The sequence below is a fragment of the Lagenorhynchus albirostris genome, chromosome 17, assembly GCF_949774975.1.
Source record: "Lagenorhynchus albirostris chromosome 17, mLagAlb1.1, whole genome shotgun sequence".
NCBI lineage: Eukaryota > Metazoa > Chordata > Mammalia > Artiodactyla > Delphinidae > Lagenorhynchus > Lagenorhynchus albirostris.
Genome location: NC_083111.1, coordinates 6,058,349 through 6,083,913, shown reverse-complemented (window position 1 = coordinate 6,083,913; position 25,565 = coordinate 6,058,349). Strand labels below are relative to the sequence as shown.

Sequence of the window (25,565 nt, the reverse complement as noted above, 5' to 3'; positions counted from 1 at the left end):
TTCTCACATGCACATTTTCACTTGTTTTTCCTCCCCTTCTTCACTTAGCCTGTACGCTCTGGGGAAAGCTTACTCCACCTTCAGCCATAGAGATGGCCTCCATCTAAATCCCACGGACGATTCCATCTCCTTGACAAAGTCTTTGACTTACAAAGGGTAGCCGTGATCTAAGGGGTCTGAGCAAGGGCAGCCCTGGTCTGTTGCTATGCACACTGGGCTACCTGTGACCTCTCTCCGTGAGGGAGAAAGTGCGCAGCTGGTTTGCTACCAGCAAATACCCATCAGCCCTGTGCGGAGGGGAATTAGACTTCCAGTCCAGTTAAATGCTGCTGAAGGTCTAACACAGAGGGAGGGAAACTGTCTTCGATGACATTGTTAAGCCGCTGGCTCGATGAACCCTGAAGCCGGTTATACCTCTGATTTCCAGGTACCTAAGCTGAACATTCTCGTTGTTATTTAAGCGAGAAGTGAAAAGGAAAAGAGCTGGTAACTATTCCCATCCAACTTTTGAAGCTGTCCGTTTAGGTTCTGAGCTTCTATCAGGCTAGTTACACTGTAGTCAGATTTTAAAATTGTAAACAGATCATGTCACTCCCCTGCTCTTAAGCCTGCAGTGGCTTCTGTCACACATGACTAACAGTGACAATAATAATAATAATAATGACGAAGCATCTAGCGCCCTCCCTGGCCACATGCCTCTGGCCCCTTGTTGCCTCAGTCCCTCCCTCGGGGACTCCAGCTGCTACAGCTCTTGTCTCAGGGCTGCTGCACTTACTGTTCCTCTGTCTGGAATGCCTTTGCCCAAGGTCTTCACATGTACGTCTCTGACTTCATTCATTTACCAGTTCAACTATCGGTCATCAAAAGGGGCTTCGATGACCCCCTTATCTAAAGCAGCACCTACCCCCTCACACTCTGTCCCTTACTCTGCTCTATGTTTCTTCTTGGTACTTATCCCTGCCTGAATTTATATCACTTGCTCTTTAAATCTGTCAATCTCACCCGAATGTAAGTTCCATAAAGGTGAGACTTGACTTTGTTCACAACTGTGTTTCCAGCACCTCGAACATTTCCTGGCATACAGTAAACAGTCACTACATTTTTACTGAAGAGAAAATAAAGAAGAAAATAAAAGTCTCAAAGAGTGATCTTCCTTAAGAAGAGCTATCAACGTCCAGTTGTTGGCTGTTTTTATCTTGGTAATGGGGTACACACTGCTGGTCGGGTGACCCAAGAACATTCCCTACCCGCTTCTTCCTGGATGCTTTCCACTATCCTGCCGGCAAATTTTCTTATTTATTTAGCTTATTTTTTGGCTGCGTCGGGTCTTAGTTGAAGCATGTGGGATTTTTCGTTGTGGTGCGCCGGCTTCCCTGTAGTTGTGGCCCGTGGGCTTAGTTGCCCCGCGGCAGGTGGGATCTCAGTTCCCCGACCAGGGGTCGAACCTGCGTCCCCTGCACTGGAAGGTGGATTCCTAACCACTGGACCACCAGGGAAGTCCCATGCTTGCAAATTTTAAATACTTGCTTTTCTTAGTCTTCACTGCTGCTGTGGGCTTTGCCGATATAACAGTTCTGGCTGATGAGACGTAAGTGGGAGTCTGGAGTGTGTTTCTGGGAATGCTTTTGACTGCCTGGCAAAAGGAACAAGCAAGGCGGACTGTCTTCCCTCCTTATTTCAGCTCAGAAGCCAGGGTGATCGTGGTGATGAAGCAGTGATCTTGTGACCAAAAGACCACAGGACTAAGAGAAAAGTCATCAGATGACTGAGCTATCCAAACAATGCCAATAATGAGAAAATGAACTCCAACTGTTGACTGAGTTTTCTGTTACTTATAGCGCAACAAATCATAACAGATTGGTGACAAAAAAGAGTACAATATTTAACAAATATTTATTGAGCATCGTAAGTGCACAACGCTGTGGCGAGTGGCATTGTGGCTACAATGACCAACAACTCACTGTTCCTGGTCCCCAAAGATTCCGACCTAATGTGGACACACACCCTAATAAGGAGGAGTGAGATCACGCTGAAGTCCCCACCTGACCGTGAGGTTTGTGAAGTCACTGCCCAGTGCCCACCACCTTGCCTGATGTATACAGGTGTGAAATAAACGTACTGAGTGAATGGATGTGAGATGAGCTCCCCTCGGGTGCATTGGGGAAGACTTCAAAGTCTCGAGTGGCAGCTTCAAGTATGGGTAGGATTTCAACAGGGAGAAATGGTGGGAGAAAGGTAAACAGGCAACTTAGGCAGAGAGAACACAGGCTCAAAGGCCTCATGGGAGGAACTCATAACATACATAAGAGAATGGAGATTGCCCTTTTTTTTCTAAGTAAAAAATAGGCATTTTTTCTAGGTAAAAAAATGTAAGCTACGGCTTCTAACTTAAGAAAGGGTGATAGGTAAATATTTATGTCTTCATAAGATTTTAAAAATTAACTTAAGCAGATACACACTAGTGAAAAATATTTATTTTGCAAACAGAATACAGTGCAAACAATGTTCTTGTTTACTCTGACAAGTGATACCTTGCAAATGGGAGGTACATACATTTGCATATCCTCATCTGCACCGGTGAGTACAAAGCTCTTTAACGTTTTTAGAGCTTTAGTCTGTGAAGTGAAAATAAAAACATTATCAAGAGCTCAAAGATGTGTTTTGTGTATGCAGAACAGCTCTGAATGGAAATTGTTTCAAGAGAACAATGCTCTGAGTTTTATGGGGATGAGAATCAGGGGGCCAGGAGGAAGGGATAAGGTCTCTCCCAGAGCTTACCGTAACTCCTGCAATGTGCAATTGCAACAGGAGGGAAGGGGGCAGGGCACAACCTTTAAAAGAATGACGTAGCTGTTGAGGACACAAGAAAAACTGGTTAGAACCAGCTAGGCCTTAGATGGCAGAAGACTGAACTTCCAATAGACCTTGATCCCCATTATACGCTCATGACAATACATCAGCTACATGACACACCCATGGGCACCATGACAGTTCTGAGTCCGACCATAAGAGGCTAAAAAGTGGGCAGTGACCCAATTCATGGAACTCTCTGCCCCTTCTCCAAAATAGTTGGAAGAATTCTCCCAGTCATTAGCCTGTGAAATTACCCAGCCTATATGTCGGGGCATCTCACCTTCTGAAATGGCCCACACTCTAGCTGTGGAGTGTGTCTCTCAATAAATCAACTTCTTACCTATCACTTTGCCACTCACTGAATTCTTTCTGTGATGAGACATAAAGAACCTGAGCTTCATTAAGTCCTGAGACCAGGTGTGTGATCTCAATATAAAAGACAGCGGGCTCAAGTCCGAATCTCAGTTATGTGGTTTCACAATCACCTTCATTTGAGGTAGGTGTTATTACCTCAAACTATGGTTGTCAGCAACTCAAGGTCAAGGTAAGACTGGCTCAAGGTTTTCCTCAGCTTCAGTGGAAGTCCAATGTCCTAAAACTTCTATTTCCTGAGGGACATCCATTTCAAAGTAACCTCTCACTCAGCCTCCACTGAAAACTTTTACTTGGCTGTATATCCTGAGATTTTTTTTTTCCCATGTCTCCCTGGTAGATATCCATGTGAGAAAACCATGAAAATGTGCTACTAAATTTAATTCACACACACACAAACGGAAGATGTTATCCTCCCCTCGCCCGCCACCCAATCACGGCACTCGTTGGAATGACCTGTACAGTGAGTACAGGGACATAACATTAAGAAGTCATGCAGGAGAGAAACCAACCAAGGAGACTGAGAAAGAGGAAGAAGCAAGGTAGGAGGAAAGCAAGGAAACTGTGGGGTCTCGGAAGTAAAGGGGGAAGAGCTGTGTTGTAGGCCATGTTCAACGGCACTGAATTCTGCAGAGAGTTCAGAAGAGTCGAGGGTGGAGAAGTGACCAGTGAATGTGGTGAACTTACAAGAAGCATCAGATTGGAACCACAAGTCCAAGTGGGATGGATCGACGACCAGGCAGGGAGAGAAAATGGAGACAACATGGGAGGCAGATGTTTCAAGAAGTTTCACTGAGGGTGGGGAGATGGAGGGAGATGTGGGATAAAGGGAACATTTTTTGAAAACTATATTTAGGGACTTCCCTGGTGGTCCAGTGGGTAAGACTCTGTGCTCCCAATGCAGGGGGCCCGGGTTCAATCCCTGGTCAGGGAACTAGATCCCGCGTGCCGCAACTAAGACCCGGCACAGCCAAATAAATAAAAATATATATATATAAAAAGAAAACTATATTTATATTCAGATGGGAATGGCTCAAAAGTGAGGGAGAAATAGACAAAGCAAGAGAGAGAAAGAGGGGAGAGAGAAAGGATAATTACAAAGGCTGAGTTGTTGAGTGGGAAGGAGAAGTTTGCCTTTGATGGGAGCAAATATACTTCGAAACAGCAGGCATGAAGAGAAGGGAGCAGATGCCGGGGACTGGTGATTTTGGGTGGGAGGGTGAGGGAGCTCCCGCCTCAGTTCTCCCTTAGTTCTCCACAAACACACACTCTGTGACAGCAGAGGCGTATCCTTCCGAGCTGTTGTTCAAGAAAATCCTTTTGAGTGAGTTTCCTCCCCTTCTCTTGTGGAAGATAAGGCTGGGAAGTGCAAAACCACAGAAAGGGGGTGTAAAGGCCGTCTCCATCTGCTGGCTGCCAGTTATCTTCCCAGGAGACCAGGAGACAGAAGCGCTGTCCTTCCTGATGATTGCATTTCAAAGGAATGGCATTCAAGTCCTTGAGAAAGGCACTCCTGGGTTGTAAGAGGTACAAATCCATCTCAAGGGTTCAGAGAAAGAATTCACAGCTGTAAGCCCTTTTTAGTAAATGCCCTAAGAAACAGCAGTCGGGGCCCATGTCAGGTGTTGGCTATAACAAACAGTAAATTCTTTGGGCAGCCTCGCACTTTCTCAGGCAGGCACTTAAGCGGGGGTTGGGGTCATCTTAGGGATGAGGCCTTGAGCTGTCAGAAACTGTTAGTGTTGGGACTTCCCTGGTCGTGCAGTGGTTAAGAATCCACCTGCCAATGCAGGGGACACGGTTTCGAGCCCGGTCCAGGATGATCCCACATGCCGCGGAGCAACTAAGCCCGTGTGCCACAACTACTGAGGCCCACACGCCTAGAGCCTGTGCTGCACAACAAGAGAAACCCGCCCCCGCTCGCCACAATTAGAGAAAGCCTGTGCGCAGCAACGAAGACCCAACGCAGCCAAAAAAAAAAAAAAAAAAGATAGTTGTTTAAAAAAAGAAAAAAGAAGCTGTTAGTGTTTGTACAAGTCTTTTAACGTGGCGGGAGGGTGGTAGGCAAAATCATTTGTGCTGAGGGTCTGTCGTTTTTCTAGGCCAAGGCTGAGGCCTAGTTGAGAAGAAAGCTCAAAGGGGCTTGGCTAGAGTTCGGTCAGGGAAAGAATCGTTGTCACTCTCCACCCACCAGGGTCACATCATCCTTTATCGTTTAACTACATGGAGAAAACTTGCATGCTGTTTTCCTGCCTTATTCCAGCCAAGGTGAATTCTCTCTTCCGAACTCATAGCATCTATTGTAGCACTTCTCATATAGAAAGTTACCATGTTGTACCTCTTGGCAAATTTTATTATCTTATTTCATCATGTACCTTCTCATGTTTGTCTTGGCTACCCGACTACATCACAATTTCCTATAGGAACACTGGGCTAATATTGCCAACATCTTTTTACATTGTAGGTTCTGTGTAGCACTTGGTCATTACAAAACAGGAGGGACCCGTGAAAGAATGATACAGCCATAGGACATGACAAAAATTGGTGAGAACCAACCAGGTCCAGCTAGGCAGAAGATTCAACTTCCATAGACCTCGAGCCTCATGCGCTGATTGTAATACATTAGCAAGGTAAATGACACACCCACCAGCATCATGACCGTTCCGAGGCCGACCATAAAAGGCTAAAAAGTGAGCAGTGGACCAGTTCCTGGAAAACCCCACCCCTTCCCCCAAATAGTTGGAACAATCCTCCCATTCATTAGCCTATGAAATTACCCAGCCCATATTTCGGGCCCTCTCGCCTTCTGAGATGGCCCACACTCTGTCCGTGGAGGGTGTATCTCTCTGAATAAGTTAACTTCTTAGGCATCACTTTGCCACTCACTGAATTCTTTCTGTGATGAGACATAAAGAACCTGAGCTTCATTAAGTCCTGAGACCAGGCGTGTGATCTCAAAAGATCCTGGGTTCAAGTCCCAGTTTGGGTTTTGGCTGGGTTCCAGTCCTGGCACTTGGGTTCAAGTCCTAATATGAGGTCCACGGTTTCAATTAGCCTCAATCCAGGTCACAGGGCACCCACGTACCTTTATTCATTCCAAAAAATTGTAATGGTGGCCACCTTATGCATATTGTTTTCCACATACTAGAGAGCTGAAATACACATTGACCTTGAAGCTTTAAAAATTTAACCCTTCAGAACCTGGTCTGTAAGACAATATTAGGTGTGTGTCAGCATATATACAACTTAAAGTTTGTTATTTAAGAATCCCTCAAAGGTGAACAACCACAGGCTCATTCTTAGGATATATTAAGGAGTCATAACTCACATCCACTAGGATAGCTATAATCAAAAAGTTAGATAATAACAAGTGAAGAAATTGGAATCCTTATACACTGCTGGTGGAAATGGAACTCCTAGGTGTGTAGTCAACAGAAATGAAAACATATGTCCATACAAAAACTTGTACATGAATGTTCATAGTATTATCCATAATAGCCAAATGGTGTAAACAACTGAGGTGTTCATCAACTGCTGAATGGATAAACAGAATGTGGTAAATCCATACAATGGAGTATTATTCAGCCATAAAAAGGAATGACGTACTGTTACCCGAAAACTGGGTTCACCTCTTGGTGGGTGTAGAGGCAAAAGACACAACCAAGCCAAAGACTGGGAGAAGAAAGGGTTTATTATGACTTGCAGTGAATAAGGAGAACACTGCGAGCGTTTCCTAAAGCAGTGTCTCTCCAAACAACAAAATTAGGGAAGTCCTGTGCTATGGGTACATGCATATTCATGAAGGGGCTTGACAGTAGGCAGAGTCCAAATTTCAGTTGATTGAAGTCGAGGGTCAGAAAAGGTCACCGTCATCATCCCTTAGATTCCACTTGATCTGGTGGTTGGGCACCGGAGGTGGGATTTAAATTCTGCAAAACGGCTCAAGGCAGTGTTTTAAGCTAGTCTTTACCATTGAAATAGAACTGGGAGTCTTTACAACTGATTTGTTATCTTTGCTGTTGTCGCTTCTCCTGCCTGATAAGTTTGTCCTTTTATTCTCTTAAGTTCATTATTACTGAGACCGGTTCAAGGACAAGCATTGTGTCCAGGCTTAGATCACAAAATGGCTTAGGCTTATGTCAAGAAAGCCATGCCTGGTTCACTTTCTCTGTGGACCCCCTAACCCTATCTGTTTACAGTATTGAGAGGAACCTTGAAGACATTATGCTAAATGAAAGAAGCCAGACATAAAAGGCTATATAATCTATAATTGCATTTTATGAGATGTCCAGAATAGGCAAATTCCTAGAGACTAAGTTGGTTAGTGTTTGATGGGGTTGGGAGGCTTGCAGGGATAACTAAAGGGTATTGGTGGGTGGGTTTCTTCAGGTGGTGCAAACGTTCCAAAACTACGCTGACAAACCCAAGTTCGCGGGCCTGACGCACCGTAAGGCCGCGCAAACTGAAAACGTCAGAGTCTGGGGCAGAGAAAGGCTAACTGCAGGGGCCAGCCGAGAAGAACCGATGGCCCATGCACAAACGACCTGAACTCCCTGGGTGGGTTTCAGGGAAGGGTTTTTATAGGCGAAATTTGGGGTGAGCGACGAAGGGTGTGTGACTTATCTGATTGGTTGGTGGAGGTCACAGGGCGGAGCTCCAGGAACCCTGGGCTCAGCCTGAAGTTACCATCCTCCACCTGGTTGGGGGCCTTAGTTCCTATAGGATTCTGAGCTCAGAGCTAGCTTATGTGTTTCCCTTAAGGAGGAACTAGGGCTTTGCTTTGTAGAAGCGCTATTGTTTGACTGCTATTCCTTTGTTTCTGCCATCCCTCACTTCCCTGATTAGTAGCTGTTTGAATCTGCCCTTTGCAACGCAGGGAAGGCCTAGGAGACCAAAGCCTTTTTCTTCAAACAAAAAACATGGAGCACGACAAGGCTCTGGTACCCAGGATCCTCCAGCCCCGCGGGTCCTGCTCAGTTTCAACCCTAATGATAATTGGACATACCTGTGAATATACTAAACACCACTGAATGCTACACTATAAACAGCTGAATTATTTGGCATGTGAGTTATATAAAGCTGTTAAGAAAAAGAGAAAGTCATGTGACTAATTATTTCAATTACCAAGAGATAAAAGGCCCAAATGTTATTCGGAACCCCTGTGGCCAACAAATTGGCAGAGATCACGGGCTGTCTTCCGTCTTCAAGCGTAAAGTAGCGAAACGGAGCTGCGGGGTAGCTGGTGAAGCAGCGGACGTTTGGGGTCTAAGGAGAGACCCTAGGCCGGCCTCTGTGTCCCGGGCACCCGGCGGCTGAGCTCGGGGCGCCTCGGGTGACTGCGCGCCCCTCCTCCGGCCTGAGTCACGGCGCCCCGAGTCCCCACGCCGAGAAGATGCGGCGGTGAGCGCTGCCGGACGCCGGGCGCAGCGTGGGCTCCGGGACGCCAGCGCCGCCGCTCGGGACGCCAGGCCGCAGGCCTGCTCTCCCTGCCGGGCCTCGCAGGCCGGCTGCCGGGCCCGCCTCCGCGGCTCCCCGACCTCCTCGGCCGGCGGCGCAGCGGAGCGGCGGAGGAGTCCGAGCCGGAGCCGGAGCCGCGCGCGCCCCGCCCGCCCGCGCCGCCCTTCCTCCCTCCCTCCATGGCGTTTATCCGGAAGAAGCGGCGCGAGCAGCAGCTGCAGCTCTACTCCAAGGAGAGGTGAGCGCCCGGCCCCGGGGAAGAGCCGAGCCGCGGGCGGAGGCCGGGCCCGCTGGGGGCCCGAGGCCGCGGGGGCAGCAGCGGGAGCCGGACCGGGGCCCATACCGCGGCGGAGCCGAGCGCAGGCGGAGCCCGGCCGGCCACGCGGGTCCCGCCGCCGCGGCGCGGCTCACCCGGAAGGGGCCGCGCGGGGGTGGGTGGGGGCGTGGGGTGTAAGTGGGCTCGGCGGACCCCCGACGCCCAGGCCCCAGGCGTCGGGTCCCAGCGCTCGGCCCCCTGCCGCCGGCTTGTACTCTCGGGCGGCACCGCGCGGCTCGGGGACCCCCCGCCTGCGGGGTAGACGCAGGTGCCCCGCATCACCGCGCCTTGTTACCGCGGACTTGAGCCCTCAAGTAAATGCCTGGGCAGATCCCTGCTCTCCTGGGCTGGGAGACAGCCTCCGAGGGAGGCCTGATTCTGAGAAAAGCCCGGGTCCAACTCGCTAGACGTTGTCTGCCGAGCAGTGGACCTTATTGTAAGTGCATGTGAAGGCTCTGAACTCCTGAGCGCTGAGGCACGACAGTCATGGTCACCGGCATCCCGGTGAGGATTTGGGGTCCCACGAGCAAAGGCTGAAATGGCCTCGAAGCAGTTATGGTTCAAGAGTTTCTGATCCTCAGCCTCCAAGGGAAGAAGTCCCTTATGAGAAAGCTCACTTCTTCTAAGTAGACTTCCAGGGCTTTTCTAGTGAGACAGCTTGCTGGTCCTTGGGTCTGTGGTCCCAGGTGCCAAAAGGAGCTGGGAATGAGTCATTTTACACAGAGTGTTTTGGATGTGGGAGCCAGTTATCTCGGAGTGCTGCTAGCCTGCCCTGGTGTTGTGTGATCAGTGGGGACCAACGAAGCAGATTGTACATGAGATAACAAGTGCAGACTTTAAGGCTTGTGCGATCTTGCAGCGCCCACACTTCTTTGTATGGGGATTGACTGGACCCCGGTGCAAACATTCATACCCTTTTCTCATCTCTAATGTTGGCCTCTGCCAGGATATCCATAGCCTGGAATTTCATTTTCCACTGTAGAGAAGAAGATATACCAAAAAAACGTATCTTGGATAGGGCTTCCAAGAACGATTTTGGTAGCGTGATTAGGCTTTATCCACAGACAGGCTTGTTTATTGAGTAGTGATAACTGGATCCTGAATGAAGTAACTCACTCTTGTAAGAGGCTTTTGGGACTTCGTCTGTAATGCTTGTTTCATGTGGAGAGAGCGTGAATAGTTTCTTTGTTCAGTACCAACAACATTAAGACTTGGTATTCTGTATTAAATAGATGAATGTTCACATTTACATTGTAAGAACTTTGAAACACTTGAGTTGCCATCATGTTCTATGATCTAGGAGTCATTTGTAACAATTCTATGGCTTCTTTGGTATACAGGGAATCCTGCTTTCTTTAGACCTGCCAGTTATTTCTACGACAGTAATTTGTGTTTAATTGGGTTAGCTTGTGCAGCTCTGCAGCGTCACACCAATCTTAAAGTCCGCCCTGGCATTTCTGTGTATAAGCTGCTTTGTTGGTATCCATTGATCGGGCAGCGTGACAGGCTAGCAGCCCTCAGGGATGACTGTAGCTCTCACAACAAAATAATTATTCATCAGTCAGGAGGCAGCAACTGTTCTTAAGCATCGGTAATCGGAAAAAGTCAGTGCTACATATTTTTATTTGAATCCTACTTCCTGACTGCCCAAATTCTCTAATGCCCTGCCCCGTGGCTTTGCAACCTTGGGTTGATGGGTACACTAACCAGGATGGTGTCCCTAGAATAGCAGTTTAAATGACAGGAATATGTCTCACAATCAAGCAGTCTCTTTCTAAATCTTAGAATTCTCTCTGAAAGACAAGAGTATTTTATTTTATTTTAAAATATTTATTTGGTGGGTTTTTTTTTTTTTTTTTTGCTGCATTGGGTCTTAGTTGCAGCACATGGGATCTTTCGTTGCAGTGGGTTCTTTGTTGCAGCGCGCGCGGGCTTCTCTCTAGTTGTGGCGTGTGGGCTCCGGAGCGCATGGGCTCTCTTGTTGTAGTGCAAGGGCTCAGTAGTGCTGCGGCATGTGGGATCTTAGTTCCCTGACCAGGGATCGAACCCACGTACCCTGCATTGCAAGATGGATTCTTAACCACTGGACCACCAGGGAAGTCCCAAGATGAGTATTTTAAACCAACTTTATTGAGCCCCAAATTTACCTTGGCTGCACAGGTTTTTTCCCCTAGCTTATCTCTTTGTGGCAATAAACACCATTTAGCAAAATGATTGACAGGTCATTGACTCCGGCATACCCAAGAGAACTGTTACTTTCCTTGGAACTGTTTCAGAGGTCACCATGAAAGCCTCACCTCTTCAGAGTTGCAGTTTCATTGGTCCCTGTCACGCTGCTTTAGAGATTTGAGATTTCTACTGCTACCCAATAATGATCCAGAAAGGAGAAGCTTGAAGTTAGCATCAGCTTCACACTAAGAGAAATAAATGCTGATATATTTAGAATAAGTGATATTTCTACAAAAGTAGAAGCAGAGAGGCTGTTGGGAGATTCTTAGATTGGTGGCTTAGACCAAGGTGGTGGCAGAAGAAATGGAGAAAAATGGATGGATTTTTATTTTTTATTTATTTATTTATTTATTTTTGGCTGTGTTGGGTCTTCGTTGCTGCACACGGGCTTTCTTTAGTTGTGGCGAGCGGGGGCTACTCTTTGTTGCGGTGTGCGGGCTTCTCATTGCGGTGGCTTCTCGTTGCAGAGCACGGGCTCCAGGCGCGCGGGCTTCAGTAGGTGTAGCACATGGGCTCAGTAGTTGTGGCACGTGGGCTCTAGAGCGCAGGCTCCGTAGTTGTGGCGCACGGGCTTAGTTGCTCCGCGGCATGTGGGATCTTCCTGGACCGGGGCTCGAACCATGTCCCCTGCATCGGCAGGCGGATTCTTAACCACTGTGCCACCAGGGAAGCCCATGTGGATGGATTTTAGATGTTTTTAGGAAGTAGCACTGATAGGTCTTGGCGGAGTGGACTGCATGTAGAAGGTAATAGAGGAAGAATACCAGCTTAGAGTTCTCAGATAAAATACGGGATGCCCAGTTAAACTTGAATTTCAGATGAACAGTGAGTAACCTTTTATATAAGTATGTCCCATGTGATATTTGGTACGTACTTATACTAAAAAATGTTTGTAGTTTATCTGAAATTCCAATTTAACTAGGTGTCCTGTATTTTTACTTGCTAAACCTAGCAGTCCTACTCTCAGGTTTCTGATTTAAACGGCTATACAGTGGTATCATTTATTGGTGATGCTGTAAAGAAATGCTCTGGGTAGTTTTCAGTATTAGAAAACAAGAGGTACTGGCTATTCAGATTAAGTACAGTGTTATCCCGCTTAAGACTTAGTGGGAAGGAGCCATGTTGATCTTACTGGTGTTCTAAAATGTCCATTGCAGGTGTTAAGATAAATGCAAACAAATCTAAAAAGACAATTCACATCGCTTCCCTTGGAATTGTCGGGAAAGGCAGATGTGTACAGTGGGCTAGCATACGAGGGTATTCTACAAACAGCTGCTACTTAAGATATTTCTATTTCAAGATTTAGGAGTAAGCTAATTGTATATTGTTACGTTCACATCTAGGAGTGGTGTGGGGGAACCACAGCTGTTTTCGTTTTGGATGATATAGAAATTGAGATAGTTGAGGCATGTCCCCACTGGAAGAGAGTCCGTTTTCTCTCTAAGTGTCACAGAACAAATTGCTTAGCTGTGGCTTGTAAGTTGTCATTCCAGGATAAAATGTGATGATTATGAGTTCTGTATTGGGCTCACATATTGCATTAATCGTTCTACAGGCATTCCTTAGACTTCCTCTTTGCTTCAGACATGCCATGTGTGGATAATTCTCTTGCTTATGCTGATATTAAATTTCTTGGCTGATATTAAATGTCTTTTACTTAATAGGTTTATTTTGTCAATTGGTTCTGTGTTTGTTACACTGAAAATACTTGCTGAGGTGGCAAAGTGATTTGCTAGACTCTGGTTTAATCTTTCGTTTTTAAGACTGGTCATCCTATTCCTTGAATACCTCTCTGGGATTTGCCAGGTGTCGAAAATGGAGGTAAACTGCAGAATCAGCGCTCAGTTAGTCAAGACTGCTGATGGGCTGAGAGAAATCTACATAAATCCTATTTCTTTACATCATAGTTACTTTTCTTACATAACAAAAAAACAGTGAAAGTGGAAATAAATGTTGCTAATTTTTTGATTAACTTAGAATTTATACTGGCTTTACCCAAAATGCGTTACTAGCCTACCATCTTATTCCCTTATTACTGTCTCAAATTAGCATCTTCCAAAATGGCTACCATTTAAGAAAACACCAGAATCTCCCATAAATGGATTCTGAGTGTGTTGGCTGTATGGTTTTTCAAATGTGATATAAAATGGGCATTTAAGGAATTCATCGCTTGGTTTTTTCCTAAATGCCACTGTGATTTCATCTTTTTCTCATCAGATATTTAACATTTCCAACTCATGGATTTTGCAAGTTATCTTTTTGTTTTTTTAATTTTTTAACGTGTGTTCAGTGAATGGGGTCTGTATAATACTAATACTTTGAAGTTTTGTATTATGACTTAGTATGTAGTCAATCTTCACAAATGTTTGATGTGAGGTGGAAAATAGATGTATATTAATATTGGTACAGGATTCTGTATATATATCTATTACGTTAAGCTTGTTAGTTATTTAGATCTTGAATTTTTTCTGATTGAGAGAGGGTTCATGATGCTAACTTCACCTTGTATTTCTATCAATTTCTGCTATAACTATTTTCAGGGTATGTTACTAAGTCTATTTAAACTTAGAATTGATGTCTTCTTAGCAGATTGAATCTTTCATCAATGGATAATGACCTCCTTGTTCCTAGTAATGATTCTTTTTCTATTTTGTCTGATATTAATATAACTATATTAGTTTTCTTTTGGTTATTTGCATTATATATAATTTTTCATTCTTCCAACTTTTCTTGTCCTTAGATTTTAGGCTTATTTCTTAGAGTTGGTAGTTGAACTTTTTATTAATTTGTTCTGATACTTCTTGTCTTGACAGATTAGTCCATTTACATTTGTTAATATTACCAATTTATTTGGAATCATTTTTACTTTTTTATTTTGTTCTTTAATTTTTCCTTATTTTTCCTTGGTTTGGATTAACTAAGATCCCCTTGTTCCCTTTCATTTGTCCTGAAGAGTGTGGGAGTTACGTATTGTTTCTGTTTCTCTAGTGCTAACCCTCGAAATTTTAACATTTGTATTTAACTTAAGGTCTGAGGCTAATCATTCTGTTTACCCTCCTTCCTAACAATATTGGGACCTTGGAACACTTAATTCCTGTTGGCCCATCTTAAATTATAGTCTGGGGCTTCCCTGGTGGCGCAGTGGTTGAGAGTCCGCCTGCTGATGCAGGGGACGCGGGTTCGTGCCCTGGTCCGGGAGGATCCCACATGCCGCGGAGCAGCTGGGCCCGTGAGCCATGGCCGCTGAGCCTCCGTGTCCGGAGCCTGTGCTCCGCAACGGGAGAGGCCACAGCAGTGAGAGGCCTGCGTACCGCAAAAAAAAAAAAATTATAGTCTGTCATTGTCCAGTATTTTCAATATATTTTAAGCCTACAAATTAGACATTATAATTATTTAGTTAATGCTTGTATAGTTTACATGCATATTTACCATTGTCTTGGCATTCCTTCTTGCATATAATATCTTCCCTACAGAATTTTCTCTTTCCTGAAGAATGTCCTTTAGAAGTTCCCCTGATGAGGGTCTGATGATAGTAAACTATGTTTGTTTTTGTCTGTCTGAACATGTCCCTATATTGCCCTTGTTTTGAAAATCGGTTTTGCTGGATGTATACTTCTCTCAGCCTTTTGAAGATTCTGCAAAGGAAGGCGAATGGCCAGGAATATGCGTCAGGCTTTTGCTGGGGCAGCACTGGTGGGGGAGACTCAGCACAGGAGAGGGAGGTCAGTGACAGATGCGCCGTGCCCTCCTGGTGTGGCTCTTAGCTCCCTGGCAGGGTCAGGCTGCAGACTCCAGGAGAAGCCTGGACCCCATGGGGTGACCCAGGGCTGGGACACAGCGGAGTTACACTGTGATGGAACCTTGCTCGCCAGGCCCAGTGCGACATTTGTGGCTGTGGGTTGGCCTGGTCCCTTCCCTGGCTTGACTGGGGGCTAAGTGTTGCACTTGAGTCTGCATAATATGGTCGGGTAGGTTCACGTGTCTGTGTTCATGGTTAGGGAGCTGCCAGCACTTCCTCTGGCATGATTAAGGTACTGGGGTCCAACCTTGTTTTTGTTTTGTTTTGTTTTTTAATATTTATATATGTATTTATTTATTTGGTTGTGCTGGGTCTTAGCTGCGGCAGGCGGGCTCCTTAGTTGCGGCACGCATGCGGGATCTAGTTCCCTGACCAAGGATCGAAGCTGGGCCCCCTGCCTTGGGAGCACGGAGTCTTATCCACTGTGCCACCAGGGAAGTCCCAGGGGTTCAGTCTTGTTGACCCAGACTGTTGCCTTTAACACAGGTCAGGGCAGGTCTCTCTGGAGCTTTGTGGGTGGCCACCCTCCATTCTGGGAGACCAGCCTGCAACAAACGCCTGTCATTCGTCTCACTGCTATTTGTAAGGAATCTGCCTTTTCTCTGGCTGCTTTTAAGGTCCCTTCTTTGTAGTGTTTTGCTGTTTGTCTATACAGACATTTCCTTCTATTCATCTCTCCTGGATGGGGTTCCTAAAGCTGGAGTAGTTTTGGAAAATTTGTAGCCAAGCCTTTAGCTCTTGGAATATTGCTTCTCCCCATTCTTTTAATATCTCAACATGACTGTTTAATACATATCTTTTTTCTGTGCTGCATTGTGGCTTATTTAAATCCATCTTACAGTTTACTAATTTTTTTCTTCTAGTTGCCTAATTTGCTGTCTATCCCTCTAAAGTTTTAATTTCACTTATTATATTTTAAATTTTCTAGTTTTGTTTGGGTTGCTTACAATTGCCTGATCATTTTTGATGAAAGTGTGTTCCTTTCTTGTACTTTTGATGTCCTTCTATTTCTTTAAACTTATCCTTGTAACGATCAGATACAGAAAATAATTATCTGTAGCCTTTACAGGTTTCATTGAGTAGTTTGCTTCTTGTACTGACCTCCATTCAGTAATCTTACTTCCTCACTTGATTTATGATTTTGGATTGTGGCCTTTTTGTTCCTTGAGTTATTTTCGGGAATTCTTGGAGATCTGGATTTAAAGTGTATTTTCCCAGAAAGTGTTTGCGTGTATATCTGCCTGGGGTTGGGGGAGAGACCACAGTGGTTTGTTTTGAGTTTTATTCGGCTAAAAAGGTAGTGTGAATTCTAACCCCAAATTTGTGTCAAGGCAGGCTTGTGGTTTCAGGCTCTAAAGGAAACTTATTTTGTCCCCAGCCCAGAGCCAAGGTCCTACCATATCCCTCTGGGGAAAGTAGGGTGGGTGGTTTTTTATTTCCACCCTCAAAGGGTGTTACTTTAGGGCTCCTAGCTTTTTCTACTCCCTCCCCCTCCCCCCATGACTGTCCCCTCCTGAATTCAGGCTCTGTTACTCAGAGTTGGGAAAAGACTGCTCCAGTGCCTGCTGGCTTTTGTTTCTTCTAAGACTTTCCCTTACTTTTCTATCACCTCAGCTGAGCATTTGAAATTTTTAGCAATTTATCCAGCAGTTTTAGAGGATCTGTATCGAGATGTCTTTGGACATCTCATCTGCCGTGATGCCTGAAATGGAATTCCTGCTGATTTCTTTAGGCCCAGGTTTATTTAATCTGTAAACCCACTGGTTAAGGAAGGACTCTTGAGGTAATCTAATCTATAGCTCCCTCCCCTCACTTTGTAGCTGGAGGCCTGGGTAAGCAAAGTGTTTGGCTAAAAGTCCAAAGCCAAGATGTGCAAAGCCAAGCCTAGAGCAGATGTCCTCTGAGCCAGTCCAGCCGCTTTTCTACCACAGTGTGCTGCTGCTGTTTTAAATCCTAGGCCAGTGCTTGTTTTATGGTATCTCTGAAACTTACTACGATTCAGGAACGCTCCACGCCTGGTTTATGGCGACATTGGTACCGTGTTACTACGTGTGGTCCATGGGCCATCCCCTCAGCTCCGCCTGGGAACCTGTTAGAAAGTACAGAATTTCAGGCTCCACTCAGATCTTCCACATCAGAATCTGCTTTTTTTCTGTCTTTTTTTTAAAATTTGATTTTTTTATTTTGACTGCACCACACAGCACGTGGGATCTTAGTTCCCCGGCCAGGGATCGAACCCAGGCCCCCTGCATTGGGAGCACAGTCTTAACCACTGGACCACCAGGGAAGTCCCCCAGAATCTGCATTTTAACAAGATCCCCAGATGCTTGAAGTTCGGGAAGCACTAGTTGTAGATTACAGTAATTAAGCATTCATCTAGATTCCGTGTTGTCTGTTCCTTCAAACTTATCTTCCAGCTTTTATCTTCTTGATAGTGTAGAGAAGGCTCTCGGAAGTATCCTCCCTGGGGCTGTGACCCCTGGTGAAGAAGTTGAAAGACTTTGAGAGCTTAGGTGAAACCGTGGCCATTTGTTCTCACAGGTTGTTGATGGTGTCAGTGAAAGGCATTTCGGCATCTGCGCCATCTTGGCCAGGAAGTAACTGCGTCTCACATAGTCAAAGGAGAACGTAATTTCCGAGAGTCTGATAGAGTTTTAAACTTACTCCCAAGGGAAGGGATCAGAGGGCCAGATGAAATAGTGAAATTGGTTACCCTGGGGGACAGCGGGCATGAAATGCTGCTCCAGGGGGGAAGGGCCAGTAATTTACATGAGAAAACAACTGGTTCAGGGACTAGAAATAATATGTAATCACTCAGATGTCTCTATGCAAAAATGCATAGAACATGGATAATAAAATGAGTCAATTTTTATTACAAAAGGAGATTAATATGTGTTTAGGTGTCACTGAAGCTTGATGGGATGGGACTCAAGATCAGAATCTAGTGCTAAAAAGCTGTAGACCTATTCAAAAAGGGGAGACCCATTAGGAGGTGAGGCAGTGGGCTCTGAAGATCTGCATCTGCAGGGGAGTCCGTGAACCACGCGGAAAAACCCGGAGGACTTATGGGAAAGAGGAACAGAGAGAACATAATTGTTCATTTGTTACAGGCCACCCAAGTGGGTGGAAAAAAATGGTGGATGTGTACCTGAGGGAGATTGAAAACAGGAAGTGGCAACACAGAAAATGAGAGACCTCACCCAGCCGAAGCTTGATGAGATCTAATTCCCGTTCCTTGCCTTCCCTTGTTGAAATTTTAAATTATTTTAAGGCAGAGAGCTTGAGAACTTTGCAAAATTCTGAGTATTAAAGAGTCATTAAGCAGCAATGACAGAAACCATCAGAAAGGGCAGTGGTATCAAGTTATTTATTGTTGAAGCCCAGGGGGATTAAGAAGGATTCTGACATGCATAGAAACTAAATTTTTCAGAAGGCAGATATTGTAAGTTTCCAGGAAGGGGAATAAAACAGGATCATTACTGGACAGTTCTGAAAAGGATATTGACCTAGGAAGTTTGTCAAACTGTCAGAAATAGAATTCAGAACGTCGAATCCAAATGGTCTTTGGTGAAGAGTTACAAAAAAAATCAGACAAGCAAATAAACAGAGAGTGGTGGTACACGTAGTATTCCTCCGAGCTTATAATTTTTTTAAAAAAAATATAAAGCAAGAAGGGCAACAACCAAGGACAGATTAAGAGGATATCACAGTACTGTAAGTTAGCATCAAGAAAGTTAAAGCCCCAGAGGAGTGCTTGCTTTAAACGATGCTACAGGTTAAAAATATATATATATATATTTTTTTTAAGTCTCCTGAAGTTGTGTGTAAACCTAGGCTCTTGCCTAGGGCCCGGCCCAGCCCAGCAGTGTAAAATATTACTCATGACAGAGGAAGTGGCTCTTATTTTGTATTCTATTAATGATACCATCAGACTGAAAGTGACAGGCTAGACTTTCAGAAGATGGGTTAAGATGCAGAGGACACCCATGTGCCTAGGTCTCCTGGTGTAAACTCCTGGGAGAGTTTGAGTTTGGAACCACGGCATGTTTCCATGATCTAGGAACTTGGAAAGGTGCAGAAAGAGCATATGTGCATAAGTAGGTTGAGTGCTAATTCTAGATCAGACAGATTTTTATAAACGGCTAGGAGAGGAAGTTGTCATCTGTCTCCAGCATGAATTCAGTATGCAGTCATTTCATGCTAATCTGATCTTTTTTGACAGAGTTCTGACTGGTAGGTCAGGAAAATGCAGTCGATTTAGTTCAGCTGAACGCTCGCAGAGAATAAGGTTTGGTTTTGTGATGTCTTAATAGCAGAATTGAGAAAGGAGAAATGGATGTTCGTATAGTTAGGTAAGATTTGTTTGCCTATTCAGAGGTTGCTGTCAGATGTATTCTTGGGGGCACATTTCTAACAGTGGGTCACAGGACAGTGTTCTTGTCTCTTAAACATTTTCTTAATTCATTCCTTGTTTCAGAGGCCATTTTAAGCAGCTTACCAAAAATGCCCAGTTTAGTTCAACCAGCTCTCTAGGTAGTGGGGGCCCTACAGTCTAGCTTAATCCAAGGATAGTGGGGTGTTCAGAGGAGAGATGCAAATACAGGCCACTCGGGCCCTTTCTGCCGCCGTGCACGTGTCACTAAGGTGTCCTGGCGCTTCCTGCGGTCTCACAATCCTCTTCACAGTGCAGCTAGTTTTACATCTCCAACTAGAGAAATGATTGACTAGCAAAATCTTCTGGCTCCATTATAAATACTGTTTATCAACAGAGTGTTGAATAATTGTTGGGTAGCCGTGAAGGCAGGGTTAACTCTGAGGGCTGGCCTGGGGTGAACTTGTCTTACGTTGTTGGTTAAGTGTTGAACAGTATGCTTTGCAATTTAGGTGACACGAGGATGGGACAGCATCTTTTTCAGGAAAGTTAAATTGCGGAAGGAGTCAGTTTATCTAAAGAAAATGTCACTACACCTCTGTAAAGATGGAGTAAACTAAGGAATACCCAGGAGCAGGGCCCCGAGTCTCCTAAAGAGATAATTTACAGCCTGATACACCACTAATGAGGGAGATCATAAAATTATAAAAGTGTTTTTATTTTTACTTTTTTTTAAAACTTGGAACGTTTTACTCCATGGAATGCACTTTGAAAATCATTGTTCAGAACACCATGAAACTTTACAGTAATACTTTTTACATACAAAAACTTTCAAGCAGGTATAATTGAATACTTAAGTAAAAAGAAAAAAAATAAACTCAGAAAAGTTTCTTAATCCTTTGAATAATGATGTGGTTATATCCCTTTATCATGTGTTTTACATTACTTACAAAATAGGCATATTAGTAAATTAAGGAGGATATAATTCATTTACCAAAATAATGACTTTAGTCATACAATAGCTGATGTGATTATATTTTTATTGGCATAAAAAACACATACTTAAATAAAATTTTTAAAAATCCAGAAAAAAGCTTAAAAAAACACATACCTAAGATTTACTGTTTTAGCCTTTTTTTTTTTTTTTTTTTGCGGTACGCGGGCCTCTCGCTGTTGTGGCCTCTCCCGTTGTGGAGCACAGGCTCTGGATGCACAGGCTCAGCGGCCATGGCTTCCGGGCCCAGCCGCTCCGCGGCATGTGGGATCTTCCCAGACCGGGGCACGAACCCGTGTCCCCTGCATCGGCAGGCGGACTCTCAACCACTGCGCCACCAGGGAAGCCCATATGAAGGCTATTTTTATAGCAACAAAATTATGCCATTGTCTTATTGACGAATAGTTATTTTATCCTCTCTCTAAGAGGAGGAGTGGGGAGAGGAAGAAGGAGAGACGGTTGCATAGCTCCAGCCCAAGCAAAAGGTTTCAACTTATTAATACAAGCTAAAAGTAAGGGCCAAGGTACTTAGTATCTCTCTGATTTATACCTTCTTGGAAATTATCTCGGGCATCAGAGGACGCTCCTACCAATCTGAACTTTTGTGGTTGCTCCGAAATTCAGAGTAAGTGTTAACAGTGAGCATTTTACACTGACCTCTGGCAGTTTAGCCTGTGATGAATTCTTGCTCATGGATTTTAAAATGTACAACAGGCCAATAAAAATTGCCTGTTTTGATGGTAAGGCTAGTTCCCGCTGTCATCATTTTTAATTTATGAGTTATTTTTCTGTTGGTCCAGTTTGTTTTCAAGCAAGCAGTATCTTGTTTCATGGATATAATTTCTTCTTTGTGAGGATCTTAATTAGAGTCTTTTGACCTTTTCTTCTGTTCATTGTCTCTAGTCCTTCATGCTGTGTTCTTCCGCTTGTTTGGTTTAGTTCTTTCACGTTAGAGGCTGGTGATCTTGGGGTGTGCGTTCATATTTAAGGGCGAAGCACGTAATTCTGTGTCACTGTGGGCAGGCCTTTTCTGTTGGGCCTCACTGTGGGATGATGTTGTAGACGGTTCTTTGAAATGTTAGTATCCATAGGTCTTTTCTCCAGGGCTATTTAGTTTTTTCCAGAACTAACCCCCAGTCTGCTGCTTGGAGTGTTACATGTCCTCCTGCTTTCTGTGTAATCACTGTCTTTTCATGCAGTAGCGCTGCTCTGCGCTGTGCTTGGTGCCTAGTTTGGAGTCTCTTGTGTAATTCTGGTGTTGAAAAACCATGTGTAGGGAGAAGCATCGGGGAGGAATCGCGGCTGCTGGCCTCGTTTGGACTTTCAAGCATCCCCCCAGGCTCCATCCCTACCTTCTTGGTACCTGATACCTGCAGTTGTGGAACTTGTGGTTTCCTCCTGGTTGGTACCTTTTCTGGAGGCATCTGCTCTTCCAGCTTCTGATCACTGCTCATTCCTCCCCTCTGCTTTCCACGTCTCACAAATTTATAGGTATCTCTCATCTGCTTTTATGTCTCTCCGATTTCCATTAGTCTGTGGGTTTTACTATTTTTTGTGTGGGGGGGTTACTATTTAAAAAATATTTTTGTTCACATTGTAGTGTTTTTCCAGAGGGAGCAGAAATAAACACATGTTTATTCTGCCGTATTTAATCTAGATGCCTTCCTGTAATACACCGGAACTTCAAGACACATCTCAAGCACCACACTTTTCATGAAAACATCTCCCCGTGACTCTGGGTGCCGTTGATGTTTCCTGGTCCTTACCACAAAACAAACAAAACAGTTGTTTTCAGTTCTTCGCCATATATTTGTTTCTGTGGCCATGCAACTAAATTAATACTTTTTCTGTTACTTTATTTTGTTTTTAAAAGTTTAAAGCACTTAAAGCTTTAAAAAGAACTGATTCCCATTGGGTTCAGCTTACTCGTTTTATCTATTAAATAGCTGTGCGTACAAAGCCTTAGATGGGTTATAACAGGAATATCTAAAGATCTGCTTCTCAGAGGCACTGGTCTTGTGGAAGTAGCAAGAGAAACTCACCCACCCACGAGCCATGACAGTGGAGAATGGTGTGTGGTGGGGAAGAGGGGGTGGGGAAGCCTCGTGTGTAGTTGTGGGGAACAAAGGATGAACACTGTAGGTGGGAAAGCTCCGAGCTCTGTTCAGGCAACAGTAAGTGGTGGTGGTGGTGTTGTTTTATTGGAGTATAATTGCTTTACAATGGTGTGTTAGTTTCTGCTGTACAGTGAAGTGAATTAGCTGTATGTATACATACAGCCCCTCCCTCTTAGACCTCCCTCCCACCCACCCCCATCCCACCCATCTAGGTCATCACAGAGGAGGTGCCCACCAGCTATCTGTTTTATACATGGTTTTATTTCATGAAATTTGGAGTTTCTGTAAAGGAATAATAAATCCACCTGGTAAACAATTTATTTTATTTTTGGCATAGCTGGGCAGGTCTGTCTTGATAGAGAAGAGTGCCTGGCATATAATATACACTTAGTAAGTGTTTGTTGATGTAGTGGATGGAAAAACACTTTGGGAACACATGCTTGAAATCTTCTGCTTTCTTATACTTAAAAAAAATAAACATGCGGTTTTTTTTCCCAAATTTAGATTTTCCTTGCTGCTGCTTAACTTGGAGGAGTACTACTTTGAACAGCATACAGCTAATCATATTCAGCACAAGGGCAGTCAGAATGAAAGGTAAGGAAGATTTTCCGATCTCTGAAAAGGCCTAGTGAGAACTCAGTAGGAGTGAGCTACTCTGAATGCTACTCTCCACTGAAAGGAACGAGGGCTCTTCAGAGACTTGTGTGAGTCTAAGTCAGGGGAGGAAATGTGGGAGGTGAGCCTGGACCATCTTGTCAGACTGGCAGGAAAGGAAGGTATCAGAAATGACTGCATGTGAATTAAAAGGGCACAAGGCCACCCTGAAGAGCTGGGCAAAAAATGGGACAGATTGAACACCAAAAAAGAATAATGAGGGTAGTGGATTGAAATGTATCAGAAGGGCTCAAATCCATGAGTTCATAATGACATATATGTAATATAAATATATTATTTCTCGTGTGTGTGTGTGTATATATATATATATGTATATCAGTTACCTTTGAAGGTACTAGGACACCAACTCATTTTTCTAAAACTTGATAAAGAATCGAGCATTTTTCCTGCTTTCCTTGTACAAATTGTACTTTAGGGTAACCAAATCACAGATAATTAAAGCTGCTCTTTGTTGATGAATTCTAGGTAATAAACACAGAGGGAATGTTAAAAATTTCAACCCCTAGTGAATAATGGATCTATATCAGGGGTCGACAAACTATGGTCAGATCTGGCCTGCTACTTGTTTTTGTAAATAAAGTTTTATTGGAACACCCACTTGTTTACATATTGTGTGTGGTTGCTTTCCTGCAACACGGAAGTAGAACTGAATAGTGACAGAGACCAAATGGCCTGCAAAGTCGAAAATATTTACTATCTGGCTCTTTATAGAAGAAGTTTGCCAACCTCTGATATAGACAGAATCTTCAGTGGCTGCTAAAACAGCAGATGAAAAGCTGCTGAGAAATTTTTTAATGCACGTATCAAGATAGGCATTACCTGAAGCCACTGTGGCCTCTTGATACGAGGGAAGTACATGTGCACTGCCTCTGACGAACCCTTACCAGAACATCAAACCCCAGCTGGTCAAGTCTTTTAATCTTACCAATTATATAAAGGAAATGGGATAGAGGAAAACCACAGAGATGTGTTTAGCAAAGTTCGTAATGCGGGAAAATGAAAGTTGCCTTAGATTAAGAGATATTGAGAGACCTGTCAACTAAATGTAATATGGACTTTGTGTTCCAACTTGAACAAACCAACTATAAGAACACACTTACGAAATAGAAAAGTTTGAATCCTGGCTGTATCCTTGATGACATTAAGGAATTATTAATTTTTTTAGGTGTGACAGTGATAGGTCATTTATTGAAATAGTTTATCTTCAGAGATTCATGTTAAAGTATATATAAATGAAGTATAGGGTGTCTGGGAATTTATCTAAAATCCTGCAGGGTTCTGAGGTGTTGTACACAAAACAAGAATGACTGCATGTTAACAACTGCAGAAACTAGGTGATTGATACTGGGGAATTTTCTATTCTATTTGTATTTGTTTAGCACTTGCCATAGAAGTACTTAAGTTATTATCAGGTGATTTAGGGTGTTAGGAAAGTAAATGCAGATAACAGCATGGAAAGAAATGATACAAAATCAAAATTCAAAAGAGCTTCTGAGGAAGAAGAATTGCAGGCTAAATCATGACCTTCAGCATGACCAGCCTTCTTGTGCACTGGGTACATATTATCTACGTACACAGAGGTAGGCCTTCCTCAGATTGTGATGGGACTTTATCCTGTGGGTTAGAACACCATTGGCGTATTTGTAAGCCAGGAAGAATGTGAGATTTCTTTGATAGAAGAAGAACTGACTCGGCCTGGGGGGTGGGGGTGGGGTACAGAAGCAGGAAGAGCAGGTCGGTCTTTCTAGAGTATAAGTAACATAATTGCTTCAGTTAAGAGACCCTGGAACGGCCAGAGTAAGAAGTGTTCACGTGCTTCCCTGGTGGCGCAGTGGTTGGGAGTCCGCCTGCCGATGCAGGGGACACGGGTTCGTGCCCCGGTCTGGGAAGATCCCACATGCCGCGGAGCGGCTGGGCCCGTGAGCCATGGCCACTGAGCCTGCGCGTCCGGAGCCTGTGCTCTACAAGGGGACAGGCCCGCGTACCGCAAAAAAAAAAAAAAAAAGAAGCGTTTACTAGGACACTGAGGAATGACTGGAGAAAAAGTCCAGATGTCATACAAGTGATTTTAAAAAACGTAAGATCCTTAGAGCTTCACTTGTAGATACTCTTGGAAACTAATCTTAAGGTGATTTTTTTATAAGATGATGTTCCAGCATTTCTTAACCTGTGTTTTGATTACATAATAAGTTATTGCCTTGGTTTGATCAATTGATAAAAGTCATCTAGTCAATAAAAGGCAATCAAGTGTGTAGATTTTTATTGGCTTCAGGCAAGTGAGGCACATGGGCCTCTAACATGCTCAGGCAGGCTTTTTCCAAAACTCATTGGCGCCTCATAAGTGTCCCAAGAAAGGAGGAGAATGGTGAAGCCGATAACTG

The 25,565-nt window shown here is 44.2% G+C and overlaps 1 protein-coding gene across 9 annotated transcripts in view; it reads left to right on the top strand.

Moving 5' to 3' along the window:
- Positions 1-8,800: 8,800 nt before the first annotated feature.
- Positions 8,801-25,565, top strand: part of NSMAF (neutral sphingomyelinase activation associated factor) — a 60,445-nt gene continuing 43,680 nt past the window's right edge. For all 9 annotated transcript variants that reach the window (XR_009536561.1, XM_060128518.1, XM_060128516.1 and 6 more), the window contains exons 1-2: positions 8,801-8,920; positions 23,014-23,103. Coding sequence is in view for 8 of the 9 variants with exons in the window: in XM_060128518.1 (XP_059984501.1) it covers positions 8,862-8,920; positions 23,014-23,103 (149 nt within the window). In the remaining variant the exon portion in view is untranslated. The remainder of the gene's footprint in view (positions 8,921-23,013; positions 23,104-25,565) is intronic.